The sequence below is a fragment of the Melopsittacus undulatus genome, chromosome 1 (assembly GCF_012275295.1).
Source record: "Melopsittacus undulatus isolate bMelUnd1 chromosome 1, bMelUnd1.mat.Z, whole genome shotgun sequence".
Lineage (NCBI taxonomy): Eukaryota > Metazoa > Chordata > Aves > Psittaciformes > Psittaculidae > Melopsittacus > Melopsittacus undulatus.
In genome coordinates, this window is record NC_047527.1 from 83,872,209 (window position 1) to 83,896,610 (window position 24,402).

The 24,402-nt window shown below is 39.1% G+C and overlaps 1 protein-coding gene across 3 annotated transcripts in view; it reads right to left on the minus strand.

Annotated features, from left to right (window-relative positions):
- PIGN (phosphatidylinositol glycan anchor biosynthesis class N) overlaps nt 1-24,402 on the minus strand; it is a 98,855-nt gene that overhangs the window by 57,452 nt on the left and 17,001 nt on the right. For 2 of the 3 annotated variants that reach the window (XM_005149940.4, XM_031049667.2), the window contains exons 4-11: nt 23,314-23,412; nt 18,574-18,680; nt 11,679-11,803; nt 10,282-10,412; nt 7,077-7,193; nt 3,465-3,505; nt 1,562-1,621; nt 393-485 (exon numbers count right to left, since the gene is read on the minus strand). In XM_005149940.4, the coding sequence (XP_005149997.2) occupies nt 393-485; nt 1,562-1,621; nt 3,465-3,505; nt 7,077-7,193; nt 10,282-10,412; nt 11,679-11,803; nt 18,574-18,680; nt 23,314-23,412 (773 nt within the window). The remainder of the gene's footprint in view (nt 1-392; nt 486-1,561; nt 1,622-3,464; nt 3,506-7,076; nt 7,194-10,281; nt 10,413-11,678; nt 11,804-18,573; nt 18,681-23,313; nt 23,413-24,402) is intronic. The other variant, XM_031049668.2, reaches the window with a different exon arrangement.

Here is a 24,402-nt window from a genome sequence, read left to right on the forward strand (position 1 = left end):
ATTTATTTAATAGACAGGTGCCTGTTACCTTTATGACCTGTTTGCGTCCTTTAGAGCTTTGTCTGCCAGGCCCTGTTGCAAAGGCATTATTTCCCTTTTCAGGTATCAGCACTTGGGCTCTACCTACATACTGCAATAAGTTTACATTAACATCAATATACATCAGCATTTATGTTAAGAATCAAGAAAAAAGTTACTCTCCTTAAAAAAAAGGTTTTATTAAAATCTTTCAAATGCCCTAAGAAATGTCTTGCAGCTAGTCAATCAACATCACCCAGTATGCGCATTCAATTTTAGCCCTATATACAGCATGAGTCCTGGCATAATTATTTTAAACACAGCAACAACTATTATTCAAAGAAATATTTTTTCTTTACTGTATGTCTAGTTACCTTAAATTGCTCAATGATCTGAACAGCGTTGGTAAACATGCTCTCTGCTTTGAAAAGAGCACTATTGTTCAGATATTCCAGAGGCAGAGTTCCCTGGGGAAGAAAAATACATATACAGATTAAAAAAAAAACCACTAAAAAGAAGAAGTAGAAACAGGAATTTCCGTATCTGAATTCTGAAGTGTAGGCCAAATAAGCAGTAAGAGTATTTCCAATTACTGCTGAAATAACTACTGTAAATCCTTTGAAAATACTCTTCTCACATCATTTCTCAACATCACAGGTACTGTTTATAATATCCCAGGAATGCAAAAAAGGTAAGTAATATCAATTGTTATTAAGCTACATACTACAGAGAAATATAACTTCAACCTCTCATCAGAAACCATTTTTTAAATACCTAAAACTTTTCCATTCAATGCTTCACCTGGGCCCGACTCACCCAATACTTGTGATGGGAAAGCAAGCAGCTGCCGCACTATGCTATGCTGGGCAGCTTTCCTCACATGACCAGCAGTGAGTGCAAGACAGGGGGACAGAATATGGGACAGTGTCCAGAAGAAGTATTTCAAAATATGTGCTGTAAATAGGTGCTTTAAATGTGAAAGAAGCATCATGAAAGCATACAAATGTAAGGCTAATTGTGAATTAGGTATTTACGAGACAACCTTTGCACTGTGTAATAATATACAAAAGAAATTAAGAGAAAAAAAACCATCTCACAGTGAGGGCAGTCACTGTTCACTAAATTGAAGCACAAGATACCATCTGAAGAAAGTGCACTAGTTTAAACAAGAAATAATTAAACATTAAATTGCAGGAACCAGCCTGTCTCCTGGCTCAGCTTTCATGATCAGAATCAAGTATTATTCAAACCATGCCACATTTTTACCACCCCTAAAAAACAAAGTAACAAAAAACTTTAATGTAGCTCAGGAGTATAAAGTTGCAGATTATAAAAGATCAGCTGCCTTTCCAATTGAAAGTAACATACAATATATAAAATGATTTAAACTGAAGACACACAGACATAAAGCTAAAACTACAAGCAGTCTCCACCTTTCCAAATATACAATCTTCTCCCTCACATGCCTCAAGTCTTGTCCCCAGCACCTCATCCTCTATGGTGAGCAGATTTCTGTAACACAGAAAAACATTGTACTACTTACCACAGAATTCAGGGGAAAAGGCACACCAATAAGGGAAGCCATCAGTGGTGCTACATCAGCCTGCGCAAACAGAAGCATTCCCATTTTGAAATAATTCCAGCCGCCACGGCTAATAAATTCAGTTTAATTTTAACATACCTGCATTTGCAAAAGTAAATGGTATAATACTGGAAGTTATAACACCCAATTCTCCTTTACTTTTTTTTTTTAGTTTTCAGTAGTCATCACTGCATGATTAGATTCAAAATGTGAGGCTCCACTACTGATAAAGCTTAAAAAATACATTTAGTTTAAAAAGCAAATCTAAAGCCCCACAGTACTTATTCACAGTAATTCAGTACCTCCTTCAAGGCACTCAGAGAGGCATACCACTTTTTATGACTATTTATACCACAGACAGAATCTCATATTTACAGTTTTAAGCTGTAAGTACATTGAATATACTGCTCTTCACAGCACTCCTTATCCTGTGTTTCCAGCATGCCAGCTACTTATGTTCTCCCCTTCAGAGAGGAATTCTGCACTTTTGTGTCCAGTCAATCCTCAAAAAGGCCCTTCAATTTATGCCAAGGCATCTCATTAAAGAAGTTACCAATACCTTTTACTAGTAATGATAAACACTGCCTCTCACCAGGTTTATATTTTCTTTTCATATAAAACTGTACATGAAAATTCTTTGTTTCTCCAACATAAACTGAAGAAAATACACTGAAACCACAAGCACTGCTCCAGCCTCAGGTCTACTATGCAGAAGCAGACTCCAAACCATTATTTGTAAAGGACAATATACATGTAACTGTAATAGCAATCAGAAGTCTAGTTTGCTATTTTTACACAGTCCCACATGTACTACAGGATGAAAGCTCTGTCTTTGGGGACTCCATTACCCCGAACAAAGCAATGCTGAAGACTCTTCTATAACAATCTCAAAATAAAATTCCCATAACTCCTGCCCACCTTGAGAGGAAAACTGATCTCTGATTTTGCACGAGGGCTTTGCTGAAAGCAGCTGGTCCAGAATATTCCCAGCTTCAACCTTCTAGCACAAGATTATTTCCCTTGTTTGAGCAGGTTTGGACTTCGTTATTCTTATATTGGGTTTCGTAGAATAATAGGAATTAAAAAGCAAACAAGCTTCAGGTGCATACATGCATATGTGTTATCATAGTGATTTAAAAAAGCTTGGCTAATTTAGTATCAAGTGTTAAGTCATCCACTTTTTTCTTTGTTTACAGTACAAATTGTCTAAATTACTAAGTGGCTGGGCCATAACCACAGATACTGCTGACAAAAAATCCAAAATTTAACAGTATAAGAAGAATTGGTTTTGAATCAAAAGTGACAAAATACAGACATTGAAATAGGTAGCTCTGAAAAACTAAACTAAACATACACATGGATAACTTTAGTGTAGGAAAAAGCATAAACCAGATGTTCACAGATTTGGGAATCATGGTCATGAGACCATGCTTGCTTTGTGTTTCACTGGGCACCTTTATAGGAGATACCAAAAAGGTTTAAGCTCAGCTCCAAAACATGTTCAAAGTAGAAAGCAAAGGGAAAAGCATCACAAGTTAATTTTAAAGGTTTGCAAAAACAAATCCCACTCTGAAAATATGTTAGATGCTATTCAAGTTACTTTTATGTAACTGGCATGAAGTTTGAGAAGTACCTGGCATATTGTACCATAGTTTCTATAATGGTACATGATCACTTAACTATAAATGATGTGCTAATGCATCTTCAGGAGAAGGTGTACATAGCTGCACGTGTTACCAAGATATTTAAACTTTTTCATATTAGGTTTGGTATGAGTGCAGTTCCTGCAACCCTTAACTTTTAAGTAACACATTCCAGGGAAATGCTACATCAGTTTGATCATTCACTGAAATTCAATTGATACCTGATTGACATCCAGCCTCTTGAAGTTCTCCAGTTTCCACTCTGCAAGACATAACAGAGCACATGAACAGCTAATCTACACAGATTTGAAAGGGGTAATCCAGTTGACATTTAATGTCTTGTTGCCATTTTCTGTAAAGTGTTGTTGCTAAAGAAAATTATAATTTGGCTTTAGGATGCTAGCTCAAGAGGGGTTACAGATGGAACTCAACAAGCAGAAACAATAAAAGGCTTTCATTTCAGTTCATATTTTCTTTTATCCATCAGGATAAATTGCTGCTTGCAATTGTGACCTATATCAGCTGAACAAAGTCCAAGGTTTTTGTTTTTTTTTTTTTTTTCAGCACAGTACAGAAAGTGATGTATTACCTCCTGTGCCAACTAGAAGGTTCAAACTCAGGTTTAGGGGAAGGGCTGTTAAATCTCTTCAGTAGTTTCTAAAAAAGGTTAACCCAAGGTCCCAGATGTACTGGTACAGAGTGGTACAAACATACTTCATGTCTGCCATAAGCAATACCAGCCGAGAGTGAGCTCAAGGGAAAAAGTTCAACAATTTAGCAGTCAGAACAACTACGATGATGCCAGAGACAAAGCCAAATGTACAAGCCCCTAAAGCTGTGGTGCATCATACAAAAAGCTGGTTCAAAATTGTATTTTCCTGCTTTCCATTAGCCTTTTAGGAAATAAAGAACAAATTGCCTGTTTTCTTGGGGGGGGGGTGAAGGGAGGGGGAAGAAGGGGAGTTATTTAAAAATACAGTTTAGCAGGGATTGGTGGTTTGGGTTTTTTCATATCTTCTCCTCCTAATTTTTAAGTTTGTTGCCCCACAACAACCCACAGCAATAATAACAGCAAGGAAAAAACAACAACAAACTCCACCCTGCCCCCCCCCAAAGATGACACATCGATTTCTTTTTTATTATTCAAGCTTAAAAAAGCATCAAATACACAGGAAAACACGACAGGGGCTGAAACAGACTTGCTGATACAGTACTTAAAATATTGTCAGTCACCTACCCTACAGCAAATCTCAAGTAAAGATGCTGGGGGCACCTGCACTCAGCTTGGGAAGCAAACTTACTGCTAGCAACAGGGACAAAGCTACCTTCCTCAGCACCCAAAGATAGATAAATGGGCCAGTCACTACTCCACTTCCTGAAATGACACTGCAGAAACAGCATGGACAGAAGCAGGAATCAACCAGTGATGGTGTAGCCATGTTGCTCAAAAGTATCCTTTGGCTTTATGCGAAGTCTAAGTTTAAATGCACCAGAAACAGGCTTTATGAAAAATACCTGTAAACCATCACTCAAAGGTCTGTTTCAACCTCATTTATACTCTCCAATCAGGCATCCAATTCCTAGATCACACTACCCTTTCTCCATCTCTGCCAGACCCAAAGTTGTTTTGACTGAGAACAGATTGAGACAGGCAACATCCACATTTGTAGTATTGCATGTACCAGAATTGTTTTCAGCAATTAATTCATACTAATGATAGTTTAGGGGGTCTGAGTACAGCCCCACTGCTGTTTGGTCCCAAGAACTCCAAAAACCCAACCATGTACCTTAATAGCAGCAAGCCATACAGTTACAGCAAGTTCCCATGGCAATGCAGGGGAAGCATTATCAGCATTAATCATGAATTGTGTTAAACTCACAATAAAATGAAAGTAAGTTTGATTGCTTTTGCTTCCCAGAAATGGAAATGGGTTTATATCTCTAGAGGTATAGATTCTCACTCATATTTCTATTATATAAATGCATTGTCTGTTCTACTTTAAATAACATTTTCCCATGAAAAATGTTGAAAAATCGTCTCCATGCACTCAATGTGCTTAAGGTAGGAAGAAACCATAGATCTGCTAGGAGAATATCTCTAGCTTTGTCAAAAGCTTTTACATTTCTGTTTCCCCTACTCAGATATTCCCACAATGCAGAGTTGAAGACATCTGCCTTAGACCAGGAGCCAAAGGACCAGGACACATGTGCAGTCTGGCCAGTGGGGGCTGTACTCCCAGGAGTGGGCATACATGATGCCCATGCCAGTTCACAATTCTAGCTTACTGTCCAGGTTTCCTGGACAGTGCTCAGCACAGTTTTCCACCCGTTTGACAGGTTTTATTTTCTTTTCTTTACCCTGCCCTGCTTTTACTGCAGCCTGCTGAGCACTCAGGTGCAAATGGTCCAGGAGAAACAGCAGAGCGTCAGCTCAAGAGGCAGAGGCTGAGGCTACATGAACTAAAGAAAATCCCACAGAAAACCTCATAGAAGCAAAACCAGTAAATACTGAGTTCCTCAGCTGCAGCAGAGCAGGCTGAGTCCCCTCCAGAACAGGATGTGTACAGATGAAAAACACTCCACCTCCTTCTGCTGAAGAAAGGCTGTGCCTTCACTCACAAGTTTCTCTGGACTTGTGCCCCAAAGGCCACCCCAGTGGGGCCTGCACTGAGGAGCCAGAGAACAGATCTGTATTCTCCTTCTTTCTGAAGAAGGGTCAAGCCAACAGTCAAATAGGTAATAATACACTTGCTGCAGGATGCAGGGCTCCCATCACAAATCTTTCCAAGATGATTGCATAGACAGGCCTAAAGGAAGGCAGAGCACAGGTGAAAGACTGCTGAGAAGGCTGTCATCCCAGAGCAGACAGTGTCCTTTCAGCCAACCAAGGAACATATTAATTTTTCCATAACAAACTGGACAAAACCCTGCCTGTTGGCACCATCTTTGGAGTATCAACCCTTGAAGGCAATGATGAGAAGAGAGACAATCCACTGAGCTGCCTACAGCCTGCTTGAACTGAACAAGTGAAGTTTGTCAGCATTGGAAGTATTCTGCTGTTTCCATGAACTTTTAACTCAGAAATTAGGAATGATTGTCAATAGACACAAGAACTTGACCACTGGTGTGTGCATTTGCAAATAAAGGTTGGACACCTGCATACATCAGTGATGAAGCAGTCTTGAAAACACTCTCCTCTCCTGCACACAGTCTCAGCTGCATTTACATGGAGCAGGAAAAGCAAATTCAAAGAGCCTTTCAAGAGACCTCTTTTAAGCATTTTTCTGTCATATATTAACTTTGTGAAAATAAAATTACAAAAGGGGGAAAATAACAGTAAGGAGTCACAGTTTTTCATTAAGAAAGACTGCTTACATTTCCACAACAGCCACAAGGATGCAAGTAAGACAAAACAGCCCTCAGAGACCCAGGGTTGTACTCTGAAGCTAGAAAAGAGTCTGAGGACATGTCAGCTTAACAAGTTTCTGTACAAATAGCTTTTAACCTCTGAGAGTCTTCCTAAGAATTAAGCCTCCTCTGGAACTAAGTTTTGGGAGTGTGAACAACAGCCTCTTGTAGCTCTGCACCCAAAGACAGAAAGCCTCCAATACCATGATTAGGAAAAAAACCTGACTCTGGTATCTACCCAATTTTGCAATTTCCTCTATAGGCATACCCCATCACCTTTTCTTCCTACATCCCACAAAACAAGTCATGTTTATTGTAATGGAACATTGCAATGTTCCATTACATTAGTGAAGTTCAACCAGTGTAATGGTGAAACGCCTCCCTTTCCACCAACATTTTGCACTTGAGTTTTATATTTTACCTACCTTTCAAAAAATTGTCTTCAAATTTTTGGGATGTGACTCTCTGTGGATAATTCACCCCAGCACCCCAAACAACCAGTGGTGTTAAAGTTTCTGAGGGATGACCAGCTCCATGGGTTCCTAAGATACACCAAACCAAAAAAAGTGTAAACTTTCAGATACATGGTGTAAACCCAAACAAAATCTATACATATGCACACATACACTAAATTCTTCTTACAGTATACATACTAAAATCCTATTACAGACAACTTATCCCAGCTTCATAGCTTATTTTTCTGCAACTAACAAAAGAGGCTAAATTTAATCTCCAAGTTAGGAAATTGGTACTACTCAAGTCAAGCCCATAATGTTTTAGATTTGAGTATTAAAAACACCACGGTTGACATACAGAAACTAAAGCCAAAGTAACTGAAAGCCTCAAGGTGTAGCAGAGTTATCTGCTCAAAACATGCATGTGTTTAACCTGAGCATCCCATGGAAACCAGGAATGGTTCATCTGAATACAATAAGGCACATGCCCAAAATATTATAAGAACTGATCTCTAGTCCCCAAATAAGGATTAGACTCTCATTTCAAAACCAGGACACAATATGCATTGCAACCAGCATCTCTTTTCCAGCGATATAATTTCATTTTTCAGGTTTTAAAGCCTGGTAGCACACACCTTAAAAACTGATAAAACATGACTTCCTTCCCCAGGGAAATTAATTCCCTGCAGATTATGATTAACCTATCAGCTTCCAAAAAAAAGCGAGCTTTAGAACTATGGCATCTCAACAGCAGGTGCACTGAAGCAGAAGTCACACAAGCTTGAAAGAAACAGTGGTCATTGAACTCAGTGGGTGAGGTACTACAGCAGTGAGATAACCCAGAATCAAAAGCAACTACATCATTATACAAACTCTATGTTGTTCACTGCCACAGTCTACAAGATTATCAATTTTCCTTGTATTTGCATAGAAGCACATTATTCCCTCTCTGTGCATATATATCTTTTTAATAATTCTGAAGGACAGATAATAACATCTGCCTTTTCGGTTTTTCTATACAAAACAGGATGGGGTATGAAATTGGTAATAGTATTGAGGCTGAATAGCAATCATTATGGCAGAGCTGCAGAGCCAGCTTTGCATTCTTTAAACAGCCCTATGCTTAAGAGCATACAGGTCTGGGAATAAGATTTCCAATGTTCAGAAATCCAATGGAAGGCACACTCTGGGTTCAAAAGCAGCAACAGAGCTTGTGAAAAGAACAGGTTGAGACCATGCTTCCTCCATCTTCCAGGCATCAGTTATTTCTTTCTGTTGTAGAAGTGGAATTTTTGGCTATCTTTCTTTTTAGCCAAGCCACCAACTCCATCAGAATTTTACTGAGACTCTGCCTCCACAGATACTTTAAGGCAGATATAACAGAGAGGAAGCTGTATACACCCTCCCCCTATTATAAAACAGGTTTTAGCCTTATCTGAATTATAAGAAGGGGCAAACTCCTGATTTTCAGCTGGGTTAGTTCCCTGTTCCACCTCTCAGCACCCTCTAAACACACCTTTTCAAGTGAAAGGGAGGGAAAGGCTGCTATTGTTCAGTTTTTCTGTTCTCTTTTCCAGTCTAACATGGAGGAGTACTTGTGCCAGGCCAGTAGCAGGAACAAGTGGCCAAGGTGAGAGTGGCTGTGGGACCACCTATCTCAGTCAAAGGTTCCATCTGAGATCAGCTTAAAGCAATATCACAGAGTCAGGCTGAGAAAGCAAGTGATTTTACTCGTCTTTGCCAATAACCACAGTTTCTTTGATCATGTCAAGTTCAGAACACGCTCTCTTCCTTAACAGGTCCTCCCTACCCTTCCAATATTCAATATTTGTTTTAAAATTGGTGCACGTCCCATTCTGTAAATGATGGCTGAAACAGTGCAGCAGTTGCTGATACTACAAGCTCAGATCAAAAGCTACTGAACTAGCCTTCAGACCACTAGCTATAGGCCTGAGCATCATTTGATCTTGGATGGACTAATGTCAACATTAAAGTTATTAACCCTTCCAGCAGATCAAACTTTTTCTTCAAGACAGAAAGAGATGACAGAAAATGATGACAGCCCAGCAGTTCTCAAAGCCTGAAGAGTTACTCCTATCACCTTTTATTCCTCCTTCAAAAGATCCAGTGCATAATGAGAAAATCGCAGTAGCACATTCTGACAGCAAGGAAGGCCAACAGCACCCTAGGCTGTGTTAACAGCAGCATGGTCCAGGAAAGGGATTATCCTCCTCTACCTGTGAGATAGCCTTTAGACACTGGATCCAGATTTGGGCCCCTTCAGTACAAGAAAGACATCAACCATCTGGAATGGTCTTAGTGGGGAGCCCCCAAATTGGTCAGGGAAGCACTTGCCCTGTGGGGAGAGGCTGAGGGATTGATATTTGTTCAGCCTGAAGAAATGGCTTTGGGGAGGACATAACAGCATCCTGCCTGTACCCCATTTCAAGGGGGTCTGAGAGGATGGAGGCAGAGTCTCACTGCAGCACAGCGGTGGGAGGACAAGAGAGAGAATAAGCATAAGAACAAAGGAGGTTCAAGATTGCAGATATAGAAAACATTTTCCCCTCCATAAGGGCAACTAAGCAGCAAAGCAGGCTGCTCATAGGGATTGCACAGGCTCCATTCTTTCAGGTTTTGAAGACCTTGCTGGATTAAGCCCAAGCAACTGTGTCTGATCCCAAAGCTAATCCTGCTTTGAGTAGGTAGTTTGAGCTCCTGAGGTTCCTATGATTGTATATAGTCTAAAAATATACACACCTCTTTTACAAAAAAATTATGAAAATATTACTTGAAAGAACTAAAATGTACTGCAAGTGACAGCCAGCTCACCAGTAAATAATGTTCAAAACAAACCATTTTGGAAATGACAGATAATAATTAAACAGATACAAAAATAAATATTCTCCATAAGCATGCCCTGTCACCTTTTCTTTCCACACTACAGACAACAAGTTAAATTTACTATAATGGAACAGAAATCAGTGAAGTTCAACAGGGCCCCCTTCTCCCCAGCTTTTTCACCAGCTTCTGGACACATCTGCCATCTTTTCCAGGTAATTCAGGTGATTCAAATCAAAACAGGGGCAACACAGCTTCTAATGGAACAGAGTTCTAATCACACTCAAGACATTCACCCATAAACTCAGCTGACTTAATATTTGAAAAGATTCACCCCAATCTGTCATTCCATGGTCAGAAGTTAAAATAAATGCAGTTTTTCCATCATTTCCGTAGAAACTGTCAATCATCAAAGCAATTTCTTTTACACTCTCATCAACTTTTTTAATATTCTCCTTGTATTCCCTAGAAAAATAAGAAAAAATGTTGTTAGATTCAAGATGGCTCTCACACTTGGTATAAAGCAAGTTTCTCATAGTCAGAATGTCCAGTCCTTTGATTATAGACAGCTCTATCCTCTACAGAACCTCAAGCTTGCAAAAGGCTTCCTAGATGTAAAATCTCTCCTCCTCTAAGTCTTATTAAAGATACTAAATTGTCACAGCACAGCTTGAAGGTTCCTCAAATTACAGTCTTAAATGGAAGTTTATTTGTATTTCAAATCTGACCTGTCCTTGAGTGAAGACTATAATGTAATCACCCACAGCTACCAGGCAAGTTAAGGAGAACACCAGAACTAAGGAATTCTGGAAAACTCAAACACCTTAAATTGTAAGTTTCAAAAATTACCTTAAGCTAGTAACTAAATAGCAGAGATCTCAGCATGCAGGGACTGTTTTGAGAAGATTCACAGATCAGTACAGACTCCAGAGTTTACGTAATAAAGTCTAAGCCAGAGAGTCACATATTTTTAGAAAAGTGACCATGATTAACTTCCAGCCAACTACTTTTCTATTTGTTGCTGCTGCTAAAGTCAGTTTTAAAACTCTATCTTAAAAAAATCCTAACAAAAAGATTCATTCAGGAAGTATAAACTTCGTAATGATGCAGAAAATCAGAGCAAGGATTTTGAAAGTATGCAAGGGTCAAGACATAATATCCTACACTCAAAGCATGTGAGGAAATAAAATGAAAGTTCTCGAATAACACAGTTTAAAATGAATTGGTGATGGGTAGTGTTAATCTAAACTCTTCTCTTTGTTCAAGTGTTCTAAGGAAAGCTAAAACATAATGCTGGATTTTACAGTCATTATTCTTTAAGTTACTGTAGTCTATAAATTCAACCATACCATTTCAGCCATGGGGAATCCAAGAACTGCTTCCATTTTATATTTAAAACAGCAATTTCCTACATATCCTTTATATTATGTGTCGACTATAAGACAAACTGCTAAAAAACATATTCAAGTATAGAGGTATAACCAGGAACACTGTATACAGCAAAAATCCGCCACTTCCACAGAGAAGATCTTAAAACAAACAAATAAACAAAAAACAAACAAAAAACCCAGACAATTCAGAACATAGAGTAATCATGGTGACATATACAACCTATTGTAGAAACCCTCAAGACTACAAGCCCTGTTTCAGGCTTGATTAATAACACTGTTAAAAAAAGTAACCGTATGCATTTAAAGCTAGTAAGCAAGATATGTTTAATCTCTCAGTTACCTTGAGTTTGGTCGATGAGCATGTCCATTTGTGTCTATGCCTAGCAAATGCAGGAACAGAACCACTTTCTCTTCATTCAGTGCAGAGAACAATGTTTGATTACTTCTAGAAGAATTAAAGAAGCTCTGTACAGAATAAACCATTAAGATATTAATCTGAGTACAATGGAAAAAGATGAAAGGCAGCCTATTAAAAACTAAACCACAGTTGTTTTCATATCAAAATACTAGTAGCTGTTAGAGTTACAAAACAGAAGAATTAATTACCTCCCAGTTTACTTCTTGGAGGATGTCTACCATCAGTATAGTTATTCAAAGTTTCAGCTTATCTAAGATAACATCCCTCAAGTTTTTGTTTTCTTGGGGAGGGGTTGGTTTGGGCTTTGGGGGTGTTTTGTTTTGCCTTTTTTGTGGTGTGTTGTTTTGGTTTTTTTTTTTGTTTTTGTTTTGTTGAGTTTCCTGAGAAATACCAGACAACTGAATATTATCTCTTCTTTGCATCCTGTATAATCACAGTGATGAAACATTCCTGAGCACCACTTAAGGCTTTAACTTCCAATGATTTATCAATTTAAATCTGGAAGCAAAGGTCTTGAATACTTGCTTTAGAAGCAGGCTCTGCAGGACTGAGATACCATGCCATAGCTTGTTTGAAGAAACTAAATTAAAACTGAACAAAACAAGACATGCTTTGCAAATATATGAACTACAGAACATACATCTGCCATGCACATGTCCTACTTAAGCATCCCTGAGGCAGATGCCATGGGGGATTTCCCCCTCAGATTGAATGAGTCTTGACATGGCTATTCTGTGTTAGACCAGTCATATTGCCACAACACAAAATGCAGGCAGACAGCTATTCCAAAATGATATCCTTAGTAACAGCATTGCCCAAGGAAAAAAAGTTAGGCAGGGTTTTAGCTCAAAGAACACCCAGCGAACCTTTCAGTATACTAGCGTAAAGGAAACTGTCTTTGAGTTTCATACAACAGTCTATGGAAAATGCTGGTACAGCCAGTGAACCATTTCTGCCACCAAAGGAAAGAGCAATCCACCACACACACTTGTGATTCTGATGGAATTCTTAAAAGCTAAAGCTCACACCTTGTGTAAATGAAAGTCACTGTATACAGAGGAAGATCAAGTTGGCAGCAGGAGTATCTAGAAGGCTGTGTCAGGAAACCATGGCAATGCATTATTACACCTTTTTTGTTTTATCCCTGAATATATACAGAATGCATGGACTAATATTTGCATGCTCGCAACTTCAGCTCTTGTCCAAATAAAATCATGACCAAAGTCCAAAGAAATTTTAAATAAAGATACAGAACAGAATCTGATCATATTCAATAGCAATACAATTATTCTTATGAAGATTTCCATTTCCCACTTGCATATCACAGAATCCCAAGGGTTAGAAGGGACCTCAAAAGATCATCTAGTCCAACCCCCCTGCAAGAGCAGGGTAACCTAGAGTACCTCACACAGGAACTTGTCCAGGCGGGCCTTGAATATCTCCAATGTAGGAGACTCCATAACCCCCCTGGGCAACCTGTTCCAGTTTGATGGCAGACCAAAGAAGCCTTCAAGAGCACACCAGTAATTTGCAGGATACAGTATAATTATGATTTTTCATTTTTAATTAAAGAAAACAACATATCAAAACAGTCAAACAGGAAACTCCCCAAATTAAATCCTAAAATGCATATCAATATTGGAAGGCAGGTATATTTCTATCAGAGAACGATTAAGCGAAATAAACTGCTGCAAGGAAGACAAGGCCTGATCTTCTCCTCTCCCACCAGAAAAGTCTCTAGGACATACCAAAACCACCCCACTCCCCCAGCCATCTTGTAAGCCAGAGCAACAGCAGCAGCCAGAAGACCTTGCCCAGTCTCTGGCTAATTAAGCATGAGTCAACAGAAGGAAGATGAGTGTAACCTAAGATGTGGCATCTTTTCCCAGAGCAAATACCAAACTTTACCCCACAGAACATTTTCTTTTTTTCAGTAAACTACTAAAGAAAAAATAGCAAGTTCACCACAAGGAGTTATCTTAGACTGCTAAAGCTGTTGAATTGGTAAGCAGGTGACCAAACAGTAGGGACAAAAAAACCACCTTGCTCTGGAGGCTGCTGAACTGCTTGTCAAGCACTATCCTCATATCATCTTGTAGCCTGCTAAAAGCCTCTTCTTTTTGGTACTCAGTATTCTCAGAACATGAGATCTGCCTCCACGCAGCACCAGTTTCCAAGTCACCATTACATGTTAACTATATCTCTCTGTCTCAATTGTTCTGTTTCCCTTTAATTCGCTCCATTCAGTAATGCTACTTCCTTCATATATTTAAGCCAAATGCCACCATGAAGTTTCAGGGATGGAAGTAAAGAACAAGAGGCTGAGAGAACTCAGTTTCCTCAGTCTTAAGAAAAGGCAGCTAAGGAGTGATTCCATTTCTGTTGTAGAACTGCCTAATGGGTAAGGAGAAGATTGAGATATTGCTCAGAAGGCCTTAGTGATGGGACAAGGGGAAATGCAGTTTGAAATGCAGGAAATTCCAGGCCCGATTAGCCTGCTCTAACTGCACCTCTTTCATGCAGGAAGTTGGACTCAAATGACCACTACAGCTTTCTTCCAGCCTTCTTTTTCTAAGATTCTGGCAACCTCTCTACAATTTTCTGGCAACTAAAATAAAATAATTCCCTGGCTACAACTGATACACAATTTTGTAGATCAGTGATAAGTTTTCCATTAAAGCATTCACAGCAAAATATAAAGTTAATTACAATGCAATACTAGTTAAAATATTACAAGAGGAGTTTGGTAACAATTCTATGAAATCTTTTAGTATTATCTCCCCTCCCTAGATGGAGAAAGCAAAGAAGAAAAAAAGACTACCTAGAAGGCCTAGCAAATACATGATTTACTGATCTCGGGCTCCATAGATGTTTACCGTAAAGTGTTGGGGACCATTTGTTTCTCCACAGAGCCATCCATGGAAGCACAACCTTTTAACACAGCTGATAAACTCCTACTGACCACACGGATGCACAGGGAGAAAGAGATCAAATCTCCTTCCACAAAGCTTCTTCATACATAAAACTGGAACAACTTGAATTGGTTGATTAGAGCTGTGCACACTGATCTGTGCCGATGCAAGAGTTTAGTTATGTCAGTGTTTAGGTGTAAAATAAATGTACAAAGGCAGGATCAACATGTATATGCCAGGTTTATGTCAGTTGAGCATGCCCATGCACTGGACTTCTACACATAAATAAAACATTCAACCACTGTACTGCTAGTTACAGCAGAGCTATCTGTACCAAAATACACTGACAGAAATCAACACAGGCCATGGACTGCCTGCAAATCTTCAGAGTTTAACATAATTCAGTTCTGGACTCCAGCCCCTACCCTGAACAGAGGAGAGAGGCAGAAGGCTTGGTCTGGCAGAAAGGAGCCAAAGGAAGAATGAAGTAGTATGCTCAAAATGAGAAAAGAAAAAAAATAAAATGGAAAAATAAATGTTTGCCATCTGCACCTACATGTCCATTTAAAAGACATCAACTGAATATCTCAAGCATACCCCACCTGTGGTCATAATAAATTGTGGTTAGACCATTATTAGGCTCATCTTCATGCCTTGCAGGAATTGAGTTCCTGCAATTTTATTCATTTTATCCAAAAAAGAGAGTTCAATCTTACAAAACTGTTTTCCACAAAATACTTATAAAAATCAGAAATGCATTAAAAAGACCACTTTTCTCCCTGTTACTTAACCTAGACTCTCAGTATTTTGCTGCCTATTTTTTCTTTACTACAGATTCAAACATGACTGACGTAAAGGTTATTTAACTGAGAATCATTGAGCCACATTGCACTAAACTACAACCAGTTCCTTAATTGTTTTGAAAGCTTCTAAGAAACCCACCCAACCAAACAAAAAACAAACAGAAAAAAAACCTGCAATAAGTCAGCTCTATACCTGTCTGGATCTCTAAGCCACTCCCAGGCTATTACCACACATTAAAATTTCTGAGTTTTAACACAGCTGCAGATAAAAAGCCTAGTCTTACTCATTTTGTTCTGTCCCAAGAAAGGGCTAGGATCACCTCATAACACAAGTGGATGTGTCAGGAACTATCAAGTATCATACATTTTTTTCCTCCACTCATGATTAAAGCAATCTGCTTCTGACCCATACAAATGAAAGCTAGCTGGACTTTCACATCTCCTGACCAATGGTATTATCATTAGTTAGCACTATTTAAATGAACAAGCAATTTCAGGGTGCCATCACTAGTAGCTCAAACGTTATCCATTCCCCATTTTCTCCCCATCTTTCTTGGGGCAGAGGAAGCCACAAGTGGCCCTCATGATGCTCAGGATCTGCTGACTACACAGTAGAGAGGGAGTAAACATAAGCATCTTTTAGTTCCTAAAGAGGCAGAAATCCAGGGATGACCTTGCCCAATGCAGAGTTAAATAAGATGCTGTTAAATATTTGAGATAAAATTCAAAAGAGAAGAAAAAAAAAAAGGCAAGCAAAGTAGAATTTAGATCTCAGCAAATTGTCACTGTTACTTACATACAATCCCACCATCATAGCTGACAGTTGCTCGGGTTAGAAAAGCAGAGTGACCTCAGTTTTAGTCAGCCTTGAGTTTCACACTTCTGAAGCAATCACTGATGTGTAATTGAAGAAATTATTAATGGAATGAGTGTTTTACAACAGTCAATGAAGTCCTATCCATTCACAGTGTGAAAGTTAGATGGGCAAAATAAGTCTTTAAAGTTAGTCTTCAAATTAATGGTGCTGGTTCCAAGGAAAAAAGTCACCACAATTGACAAAAATATTAAACATATTTTGCTTAAAAAGGTGCTTTGAAGCAAAATGAAGTATCACTCTCACATACCTGTGCAGCAGGGTACAACTTTAAGATAACAGCTATTCAAGTGTGATAGCCTAATTTGGTTTGTATTATTCATACGCCTTACATCACACAACCTGGCACAAGCGCACATTCATGTCAGTTAGAAAAAATATCTTTTCACTGTGAACTCAGAAAATCACTTCCTTTGAAAATAGTAAACTATAATGAACTTTTCTACCCTGCATCACTGTTTAAAGAACCAATGTTGACTTCATAATATAGATGGCGATTTGGCTTACTGATTTACTTGGTTTAAATTTGCTTTGATTTATGCTGGTTAGCTAATGTTAATGCATACAGCTCAGAGATTTTGTGGGAGAAGTTTATTAAGTCTTAAACTCCATTAACATTGTTATGAGATCCAAAAAGTAACTCTCCTAATTGTTCCACTGATACAGGCATTTATACACCAATACCCAATAACCCTTCCAGTACCGAAAGGGGCACACAAGAAATCTGAAGAAGGACATTTTACAAGAACATGTACTGATGAGACAAGGGGGAATGGCTTTAAGTTGAAAGAGGGTAGATTTAGATCAGGTATTAGGACTAAATTCTTTACTATGAATGTGGTGAGGCACCGAAACAGGTGCTCAAAGAAGTTGTGGCTGCCCCACCCCTGGAAGTGCCCAAGGCCAGGCTGGACAGAGCTTTGGGCAACAGGGTCTAGTGTGAGGCACCCATGCACATGGTAGGGGAGCTGGAGCTAGATGATCCTTAGGTCCTTTCCGACTCTAACCATTTGATGATTCTATATGCCTTGGGCTATTAATGCTTACAGTGATGGCATCACAGAAAACAACAGTCATGAAACAGCACTGACCCAAGTCAGCTGAGCAGTTCACCATGTCAACAAGCTGCACTGCGTCAGGGCCTATGCTGCCTCGCCGGCCAAACTAACCCCCCAAACTAACCCACAGCATAGCATGAACCACAGGAGACAATCAGGTGCCAGCCACATGCATCAGAACAAGCCACACTGTATAATTACAGTGGGAAGAAGCCTGACAAAAATTAAGTCAATAATATTGTCCATTACTTTCTCATAAGGAACTTACCATTTCTGCAATGCCATAATAATTGTTATAAAATCCTTAACTAATCACATTCAAGATCCTAAAGAGTCTGTAGTACTCTAAGATGGGTTTTAGGCTAAATGTAAGACAAGAAAAGCCAAGAATGTTTTTAAATGCTCTTGTGAGACCTCACTTGGAGTACTGTGTGCAGTTCTGGTGTCCTCAACATAAAAAGGACATGGAACTGTTGCAACAAGTCCACAGGAGGGCCATGAGGATGATCAGGGCACTGGAGCACCTCCCATATGAAGACAGGCTGAGAAAGTTGGGGCTGTTCAGCCTGGAGAAGAGAAGGCTGCGTGGAGACCTCAGAAGAGCCTTCCAGTATCTGAAGGGGGCCTATAGGGATGCTGGGGAGGGACTATTCATTAGGGACTGTAGTGATAGGACAAGGGGTAACGGGTTAAAACTTAAACAGCAGAGGTTTAGATTGGATATAAGGAAGAAATTCTTTACCGTTAGGGTGGTGAGGCAGTGGAATGGGTTGCCCAGGGAGGCTGTGAATGCTCCATCCCTGGTGGTGTTCAAGGCCAGGTTGGATGAAGCCTTGGGTGATATGGTTTAGTGTGAGGTGTCCCTGCCCATGGCAGGGGGGTTGGAACTAGATGATCTTAAGGTCCTTTCTAACCCTAACTATTCTATGATTCTAAAGGGTACTTTTATTAGTGTTAGGGTTTTTATTATCATTGAATGATAGATACTTCCTCTAAGTTTCCATGACAATAGTCATGACAGTCGATTTGAGCAATTTTTACTTATGACCCCAAGTGATAGGTCTTTCAAAAATCCATGTTTTCTAGTTCAACATAAGTTAGTATGTTCTATGAGAAAGTTAATATCCAGCTCTACTTTTTACACACAGGTAGCACAGATTCTCTGCTCACCTTAACATGATCAAAAACCCACATGTCTAGCTCAGCTGCATCTTTTGCTCCAAAATCTTCACTTTCTGCTGTGTAACAAAATGTATAAACATGATCTCCAGTAGCACCTGCAAAAACAATATAGCTGGAACAAGGGACAGAGAAAACTTTTCTTCCTCTTCTCATAGACAAAAAAATACATGAAAATTAATGCATAGGATTAGAAACATATCTGAAATTAGAATCCTGAGGGAAGTCAAAGAAGTTTTCCTCTTATTTTAAAAACTTTACCATAATTTATGGGGTTTTGAGGCCTGGATACTATTTGAATTCATTAGCTTATCAGCACCTCAGAGGAATGAGAAACAATGTTATCCAGTATGCCCAAAAGATTAAATAAAACATGGAAAAGCATATAGGAGTAGAACAAATCCCGGATAAAGCAAATTAAACATAATTTAGTTTTGAAACAAGAAATATCATTGAGAGAGTTCTAACACGAACACCTCCCATATAAAGACAGGCTGAGAAAGTTGGGGCTGTTCAGCCTGGAGAAGAGAAGGCTGCATGGAGACCTCACAGCAGCTTTCCAGTATCTGAAGGAGGCCTATAAGGATGCTGAGGAGGGACTCTTCATTAGAGACTGTAGTGACAGGACAAGGAGTAACGGGCTCAAACTTAAACAGGGGACATTCAGGCTGGGTATAAGGAGGAAGTTCTTTACTGTGAGGGTGGTGAGGCAGTGGAACAGGCTGCCCAAGGAAGTGGTAAATGCTACGTTCCTGGCAGTGTTCAAGGCAAGGCTGGACAGAGGCTTGAGTGACATGGTTTAGTGTGAAGTTTCCCTGCCCATGGCAGTGGGTTGGAAATAGATGCCCTTTCCAACCCCAACTGTTCTATGATTCTATGATTAAGAGCCTTTTCTGAACACAAGTATTTTGGGGGTGTGAAAAGGGGTGTTAAGGAAATGTACTTACCTTTGAGTTTTAAACTGAATCATACAAGACAGTGTTCTTCCAGAAAGGTCTTTTACACAGGAAAACATTATACCACATATAAGGAAGACAACAGGCAGGATGTAACTTAGTTACTACGCATCAATTCTAGGAGGCACCAGGGTACCAAAAGCCAAGCGGGCAGCTTCAGACAGACAGTATTCAAAGCCTGCATCTCTAAATCATCGATCCAAAACATAAAAGAAAGAACTACTGGACTGTGTTCAGGCATAATGTACACGAGGGCCACTGATGTGAAAACATAGCTTCTGGATAAGGCAATTTCCTTCTGTACTCACAGTCATGACAGGAAACAGAGAGGGAGGTGGGAGTTGAGGGGAGATGAAGACCCAGAAGAAAGTAAATTTCTGAAGTCCTGGAAAGATCAGAATTCAGGTGGGGTTTCATGAAATAATTCTGTCAATGGCTGAGCTGTTACAGCTGGGGGATGCTATTTCTACCATGACTACATAAACTCCCAGAGAGGAAAATGCTCTCCAATCAGTTGATGGCCAGAGAGAATATAATCAATTTCCTGGATGTCAGAAATACATAATGCAGTTTTGTGAGCTTCCAGGCTTGTGAATGAATTAATATCCCAGTATAAGGGAGCTGTTTAACAAAGATTATGTCCAAACCCGCACAAGGGATGCAGGTATTTCAGGCCAGGAAGATGAAAAGTGGCGCAGATTTTCTGGTGCACCTCCCCCCTGTCTCCCAGGAGACATTACTAGTGCTTATATCACAGAACACTCACTGCAGTGCTCACAGTCTGAAGAAGAAAATACTCCCAGGCATTAAGAAGTGAATTCAGGATTTCCAATTGGTGAATAAATGAGCTAAAAAAAAGAAATAAGCCTTGGCCATCACTGTCAGGATGACTGATGGTACATGATAGAGTAGCTGTACTATTTTTCCGCACTGTCACAGCAAACCCAAGACCACCTGTCTTTAAGAGGTGCCACACTGAAGAAGCCAAATGAAAGCATGCAGTCTGTGGGCCAGGCAAAGCAGCACATCTACTACTTGCACATTTCTAATTTCTACTTGAGAAAACAAACAAACAAAATCCCACACCAACAAAACTGGACTTTTGCTAGCAAATTTTGCAGGCGCAAACAAGGGGGGAAAAAAGACTGAAGGTACAAGGACAGTCAGGCACCAAGCCAACAGAGCATGGGCACCAGAAAGCTGTCATCAACCACAACCAGTGAGGAATGTGAGAAATTCTGCATTTTTCTTGCTGTGCTATAGGAACAAGGAACTAGAAGAGGAGACCAAGAGGTTTGTCTGTCCAGAACAACCCTGACAAATGCTTGCCATGTTTACCCGCATGCTCTTGGTAATACCCTTCTTCAAGCTGAACATTGAACATATTCAAGCTGAACAATGACCCTAGCCTTGCTGCTTAGTTTCCAAGAAGGAAGCCTGTGGAACAAGCGGCTATCTGGGTACAAAAGATACTTTCTTCCTATCTACAATATCTTTCTTTAACAGAAGCAACAGACTCAGCTCCTTTTTCGATGTGTCATTTAATACTCTGAATTACACTCCTAGGCCCATGACAAAACAGTACAGGACCAGACTGTTCATGTAAACCCCAAAATTCTGGCAAGTCTGGAAGTAAAACTCAGAATTTTAAGGAGCACTGTGGAAATGAAACAGGCATTTTCTAAGTACATTATTTTCAGATAATTTCAAAGTAATAATCTAAAAAGTACCACTGAAAATTAGGTTAAAATCAGCACACTGAATTTAGCTTAAGTTTAAATATTAGAAACAAATAGCATTTAATCCTGCTTAACATGTAAGTAAATTACATACCAGTTCCAAAGGTACTTCGGATATTTTCTCAGACTAAAACACTAATCACGCAGTCATTGAGACTTTGATAAATTTAGATTTCATGTATATCTAATTTATATTTAAATAGGTCTTTATATTTATGCTCTGTATGGAATCCTCAACCATTTCATTTACAATATTTATTTTATGACAGGAAAAGGACGTGAAGAATATAGACAATGGCAGAGGAAAAAGCATTTTCCTTCCCAAAACCCAAGAGGTGTTAAATACTCTTTATGCATCATCCAGTGATGGTGGTGAAAAGAGTTATTAAAACTCTGAACATTTTTGTATAATAAAACACAGACAAGAGGAGTCCTGTGACTTCACTAATTTGCAATATAGGAAGAGGGAGAGAAATTAAGCTATGCTCCCCTATCTGCTTTTTGAGTTTTTTGTAACAGAAAAATTAAAGAAGAAACACTTGATTCCATTCAATTCTGTATTATAAAACTTCTCTTTGGAAACTCTGTATTAGAAAATCCTTTCTGCATTATAAAACTTCCCCTCTTGGGAGGAAGGGAAAATATATACTTTTTTTTCTACTAATAGAAGTTAATCTACCTTTCTGTCACAAGAAAACTATGATTCATTGTCCTATATAGCGTCTACTTCTCGGATACAGTGATGCACTAAAACTTTCTCAATTTTGGAGGATTTCCCTCCCCCTTCAAAAGAAAGCTCCATTGTTCGTGCCACTCAGAACAAGCCAAACAGTATGGTATTACCCTTGCATTCCCTCCAGATAACATCAAAGCTGCTTCCAAGTCCCCTGCTAATCTTTTTACCCAAAACTAGTAGAAGGACAGGACTCTGGGAAATTAATGAATTTCCCAAATATTTTCCCAAGAACATATCTCAAAAAAATGTGCAAGGGCAGCATATTACCTTTCCCCTTGCCCCAGACACCATCATAATATTCACAAATAAAAGATGTAATCCGAGGTCATGGGAAATTATCAGGGGATATTTCTACATCTTACCATAAACTTATGAAGATCAAGCAAAGAACAGAAAAGAGATATGTGTGTAGGGAATATCAGGATGAGAGAAGGAAGAGCCTGGAGTTCAGAGAAAGTTCAAGAATCATAATGAGAAATACAATGCACACTTTCTCTAAACCAGTATTAGATTCCACTTCTATCCTGCCTATCACAGTTTTCTGATTTGGCAATGGCAGTGCTTAGAACAGAACAGCAGCATATGCCCCTAGCTTGTTCCCTTTTTACTTCAGTCTATTTTATTCTGAGATTTTGAGAAAGGGTATGTAAGGCCACATTCTTCCAAGAACAAAAGAAATTAAACTTGGAGACTCCTTAAATGTTCGAAGTGCTGCTCAGCAATCTCTGCATGCTCAAAGACCAATTGCACTAAGTTCACAAGACTTTAACTCACTGCACAGCAGTGCACACACAGGGGAAAAAACTTCAGCTTCAGAAATCGTACCAGAGTTCCTACTTGTATGTTGTGCTTCCTTTACAAGTAACTGTCCTGGACTAGAATCCACAATAAGCTACTTTTCCAGCTTAGACACTCAAAATCACAGCTACATTTCTATCATCCAACTCTCTGGGAGCAGCATGCAGAGAAAGAAAAATCCCAGTTTCAGGCTTGCAAACAAGAGCTTTAAAACTCAACCGAAGAAAAAACATTAGGTCCTTTTACCTAAGGGTGCGCTTTCTTTAGTATGCTGATAGAATTCACTTAGGTCTACTTAAATGGATGAATAATAAACAGGTATATCCTCTTTAAAAGTTTGCTTCTTTTTCTCTATCCAGTCTAGAATTCACAAATTAGAAATCAGGTATACACAAATACACATAGCAGAAATGCTTCATTCACCTTTTTTAACTCAAAAGCTGTGTGTCTATTTTACTACCTGATAACCATGCTTTAAAGATTTACAAAATTTAACCCTTACCTTTTGCAAACATTGGCAAAATATCTGGGCTTCCCCAGCTCCAGGTATATTTACTTTCATTGAAAACAGAGTCAAATTCCACCGGATTCTCCTTCCATCCTGGTAAAAAAAAGCAACAGAAAAAAACTGAAACAAAACTAAACCTCCATTTAAATGGCATTGCCAGAAGATCTCATTGACTGCTAAGACTGACAGCCTAAGCAAAATGCTTGGGTGTTTTGTTTCTTTGATTCTTTGGGCTTTCTTATAAGTTTTCCTTGTATTACTCCAAAACAAATTCACTTTGTGAGTCCTGGTTTTACTTCCATTTCAACCTCAATTTGCAATTAGTCCTCCATTTATGAAGAAGTGAGCTGAAAATCTAAGCCAATCTCATTATGCCAAGGATTCAAACAAACAAAACACACAGCTGGTTTACCTTCTAGACAGCTAAAATTCTTCTTAATTCTGAATTCCCTGTTGTCTGAACTCAGTTTTTGGCATTTTAGGCAATAATTTACACACTCCTCTATTGTATTTCCAGCAGTCACGATATAAAATAAAAACAGTAAAACCTTCAAGATCTTCAGTTTCCATGACAAGGCATCTGACAAATAGAGATGCTCTTGACGGCAACTCCTACCAAACCTGCATTTGTAGAAGATGTCAGGAGGAAGAACCTTTTGATTAGGAGCATGGACAAGACCAAGTAATTCCTCTTACCTCTCCTGTCAAAAGCCAACACACAACATTGCAAGCGTTCAGGCCTGGAAGCCTGGGGGAAGGCAGAGGACCGCACAAAAGACCAAATCAGTAATGTGAAGGTTTGTTCCACATTATTTACCACCAAGCATACAGTAACAACTAGCTCTGGACAAAACACATAGCTGGGGTTTTTGCCCTGTTTTCCTACTTGTTCTCCAACTCAGGCTAGCAATGATTCAGCTAAGACACTGTAGTTCACTTCTTGTTTGCAACATCTTCTTAGCCATCTTCCATTATATCCCATATGTTAATTAAAATCTCTGTTACATGAAGAGGTTACTCCGTAAGACACTTTTACTTTTAGACTCAGGGTGCTAGATTTTGCCATGTTACAAAATGTTAACT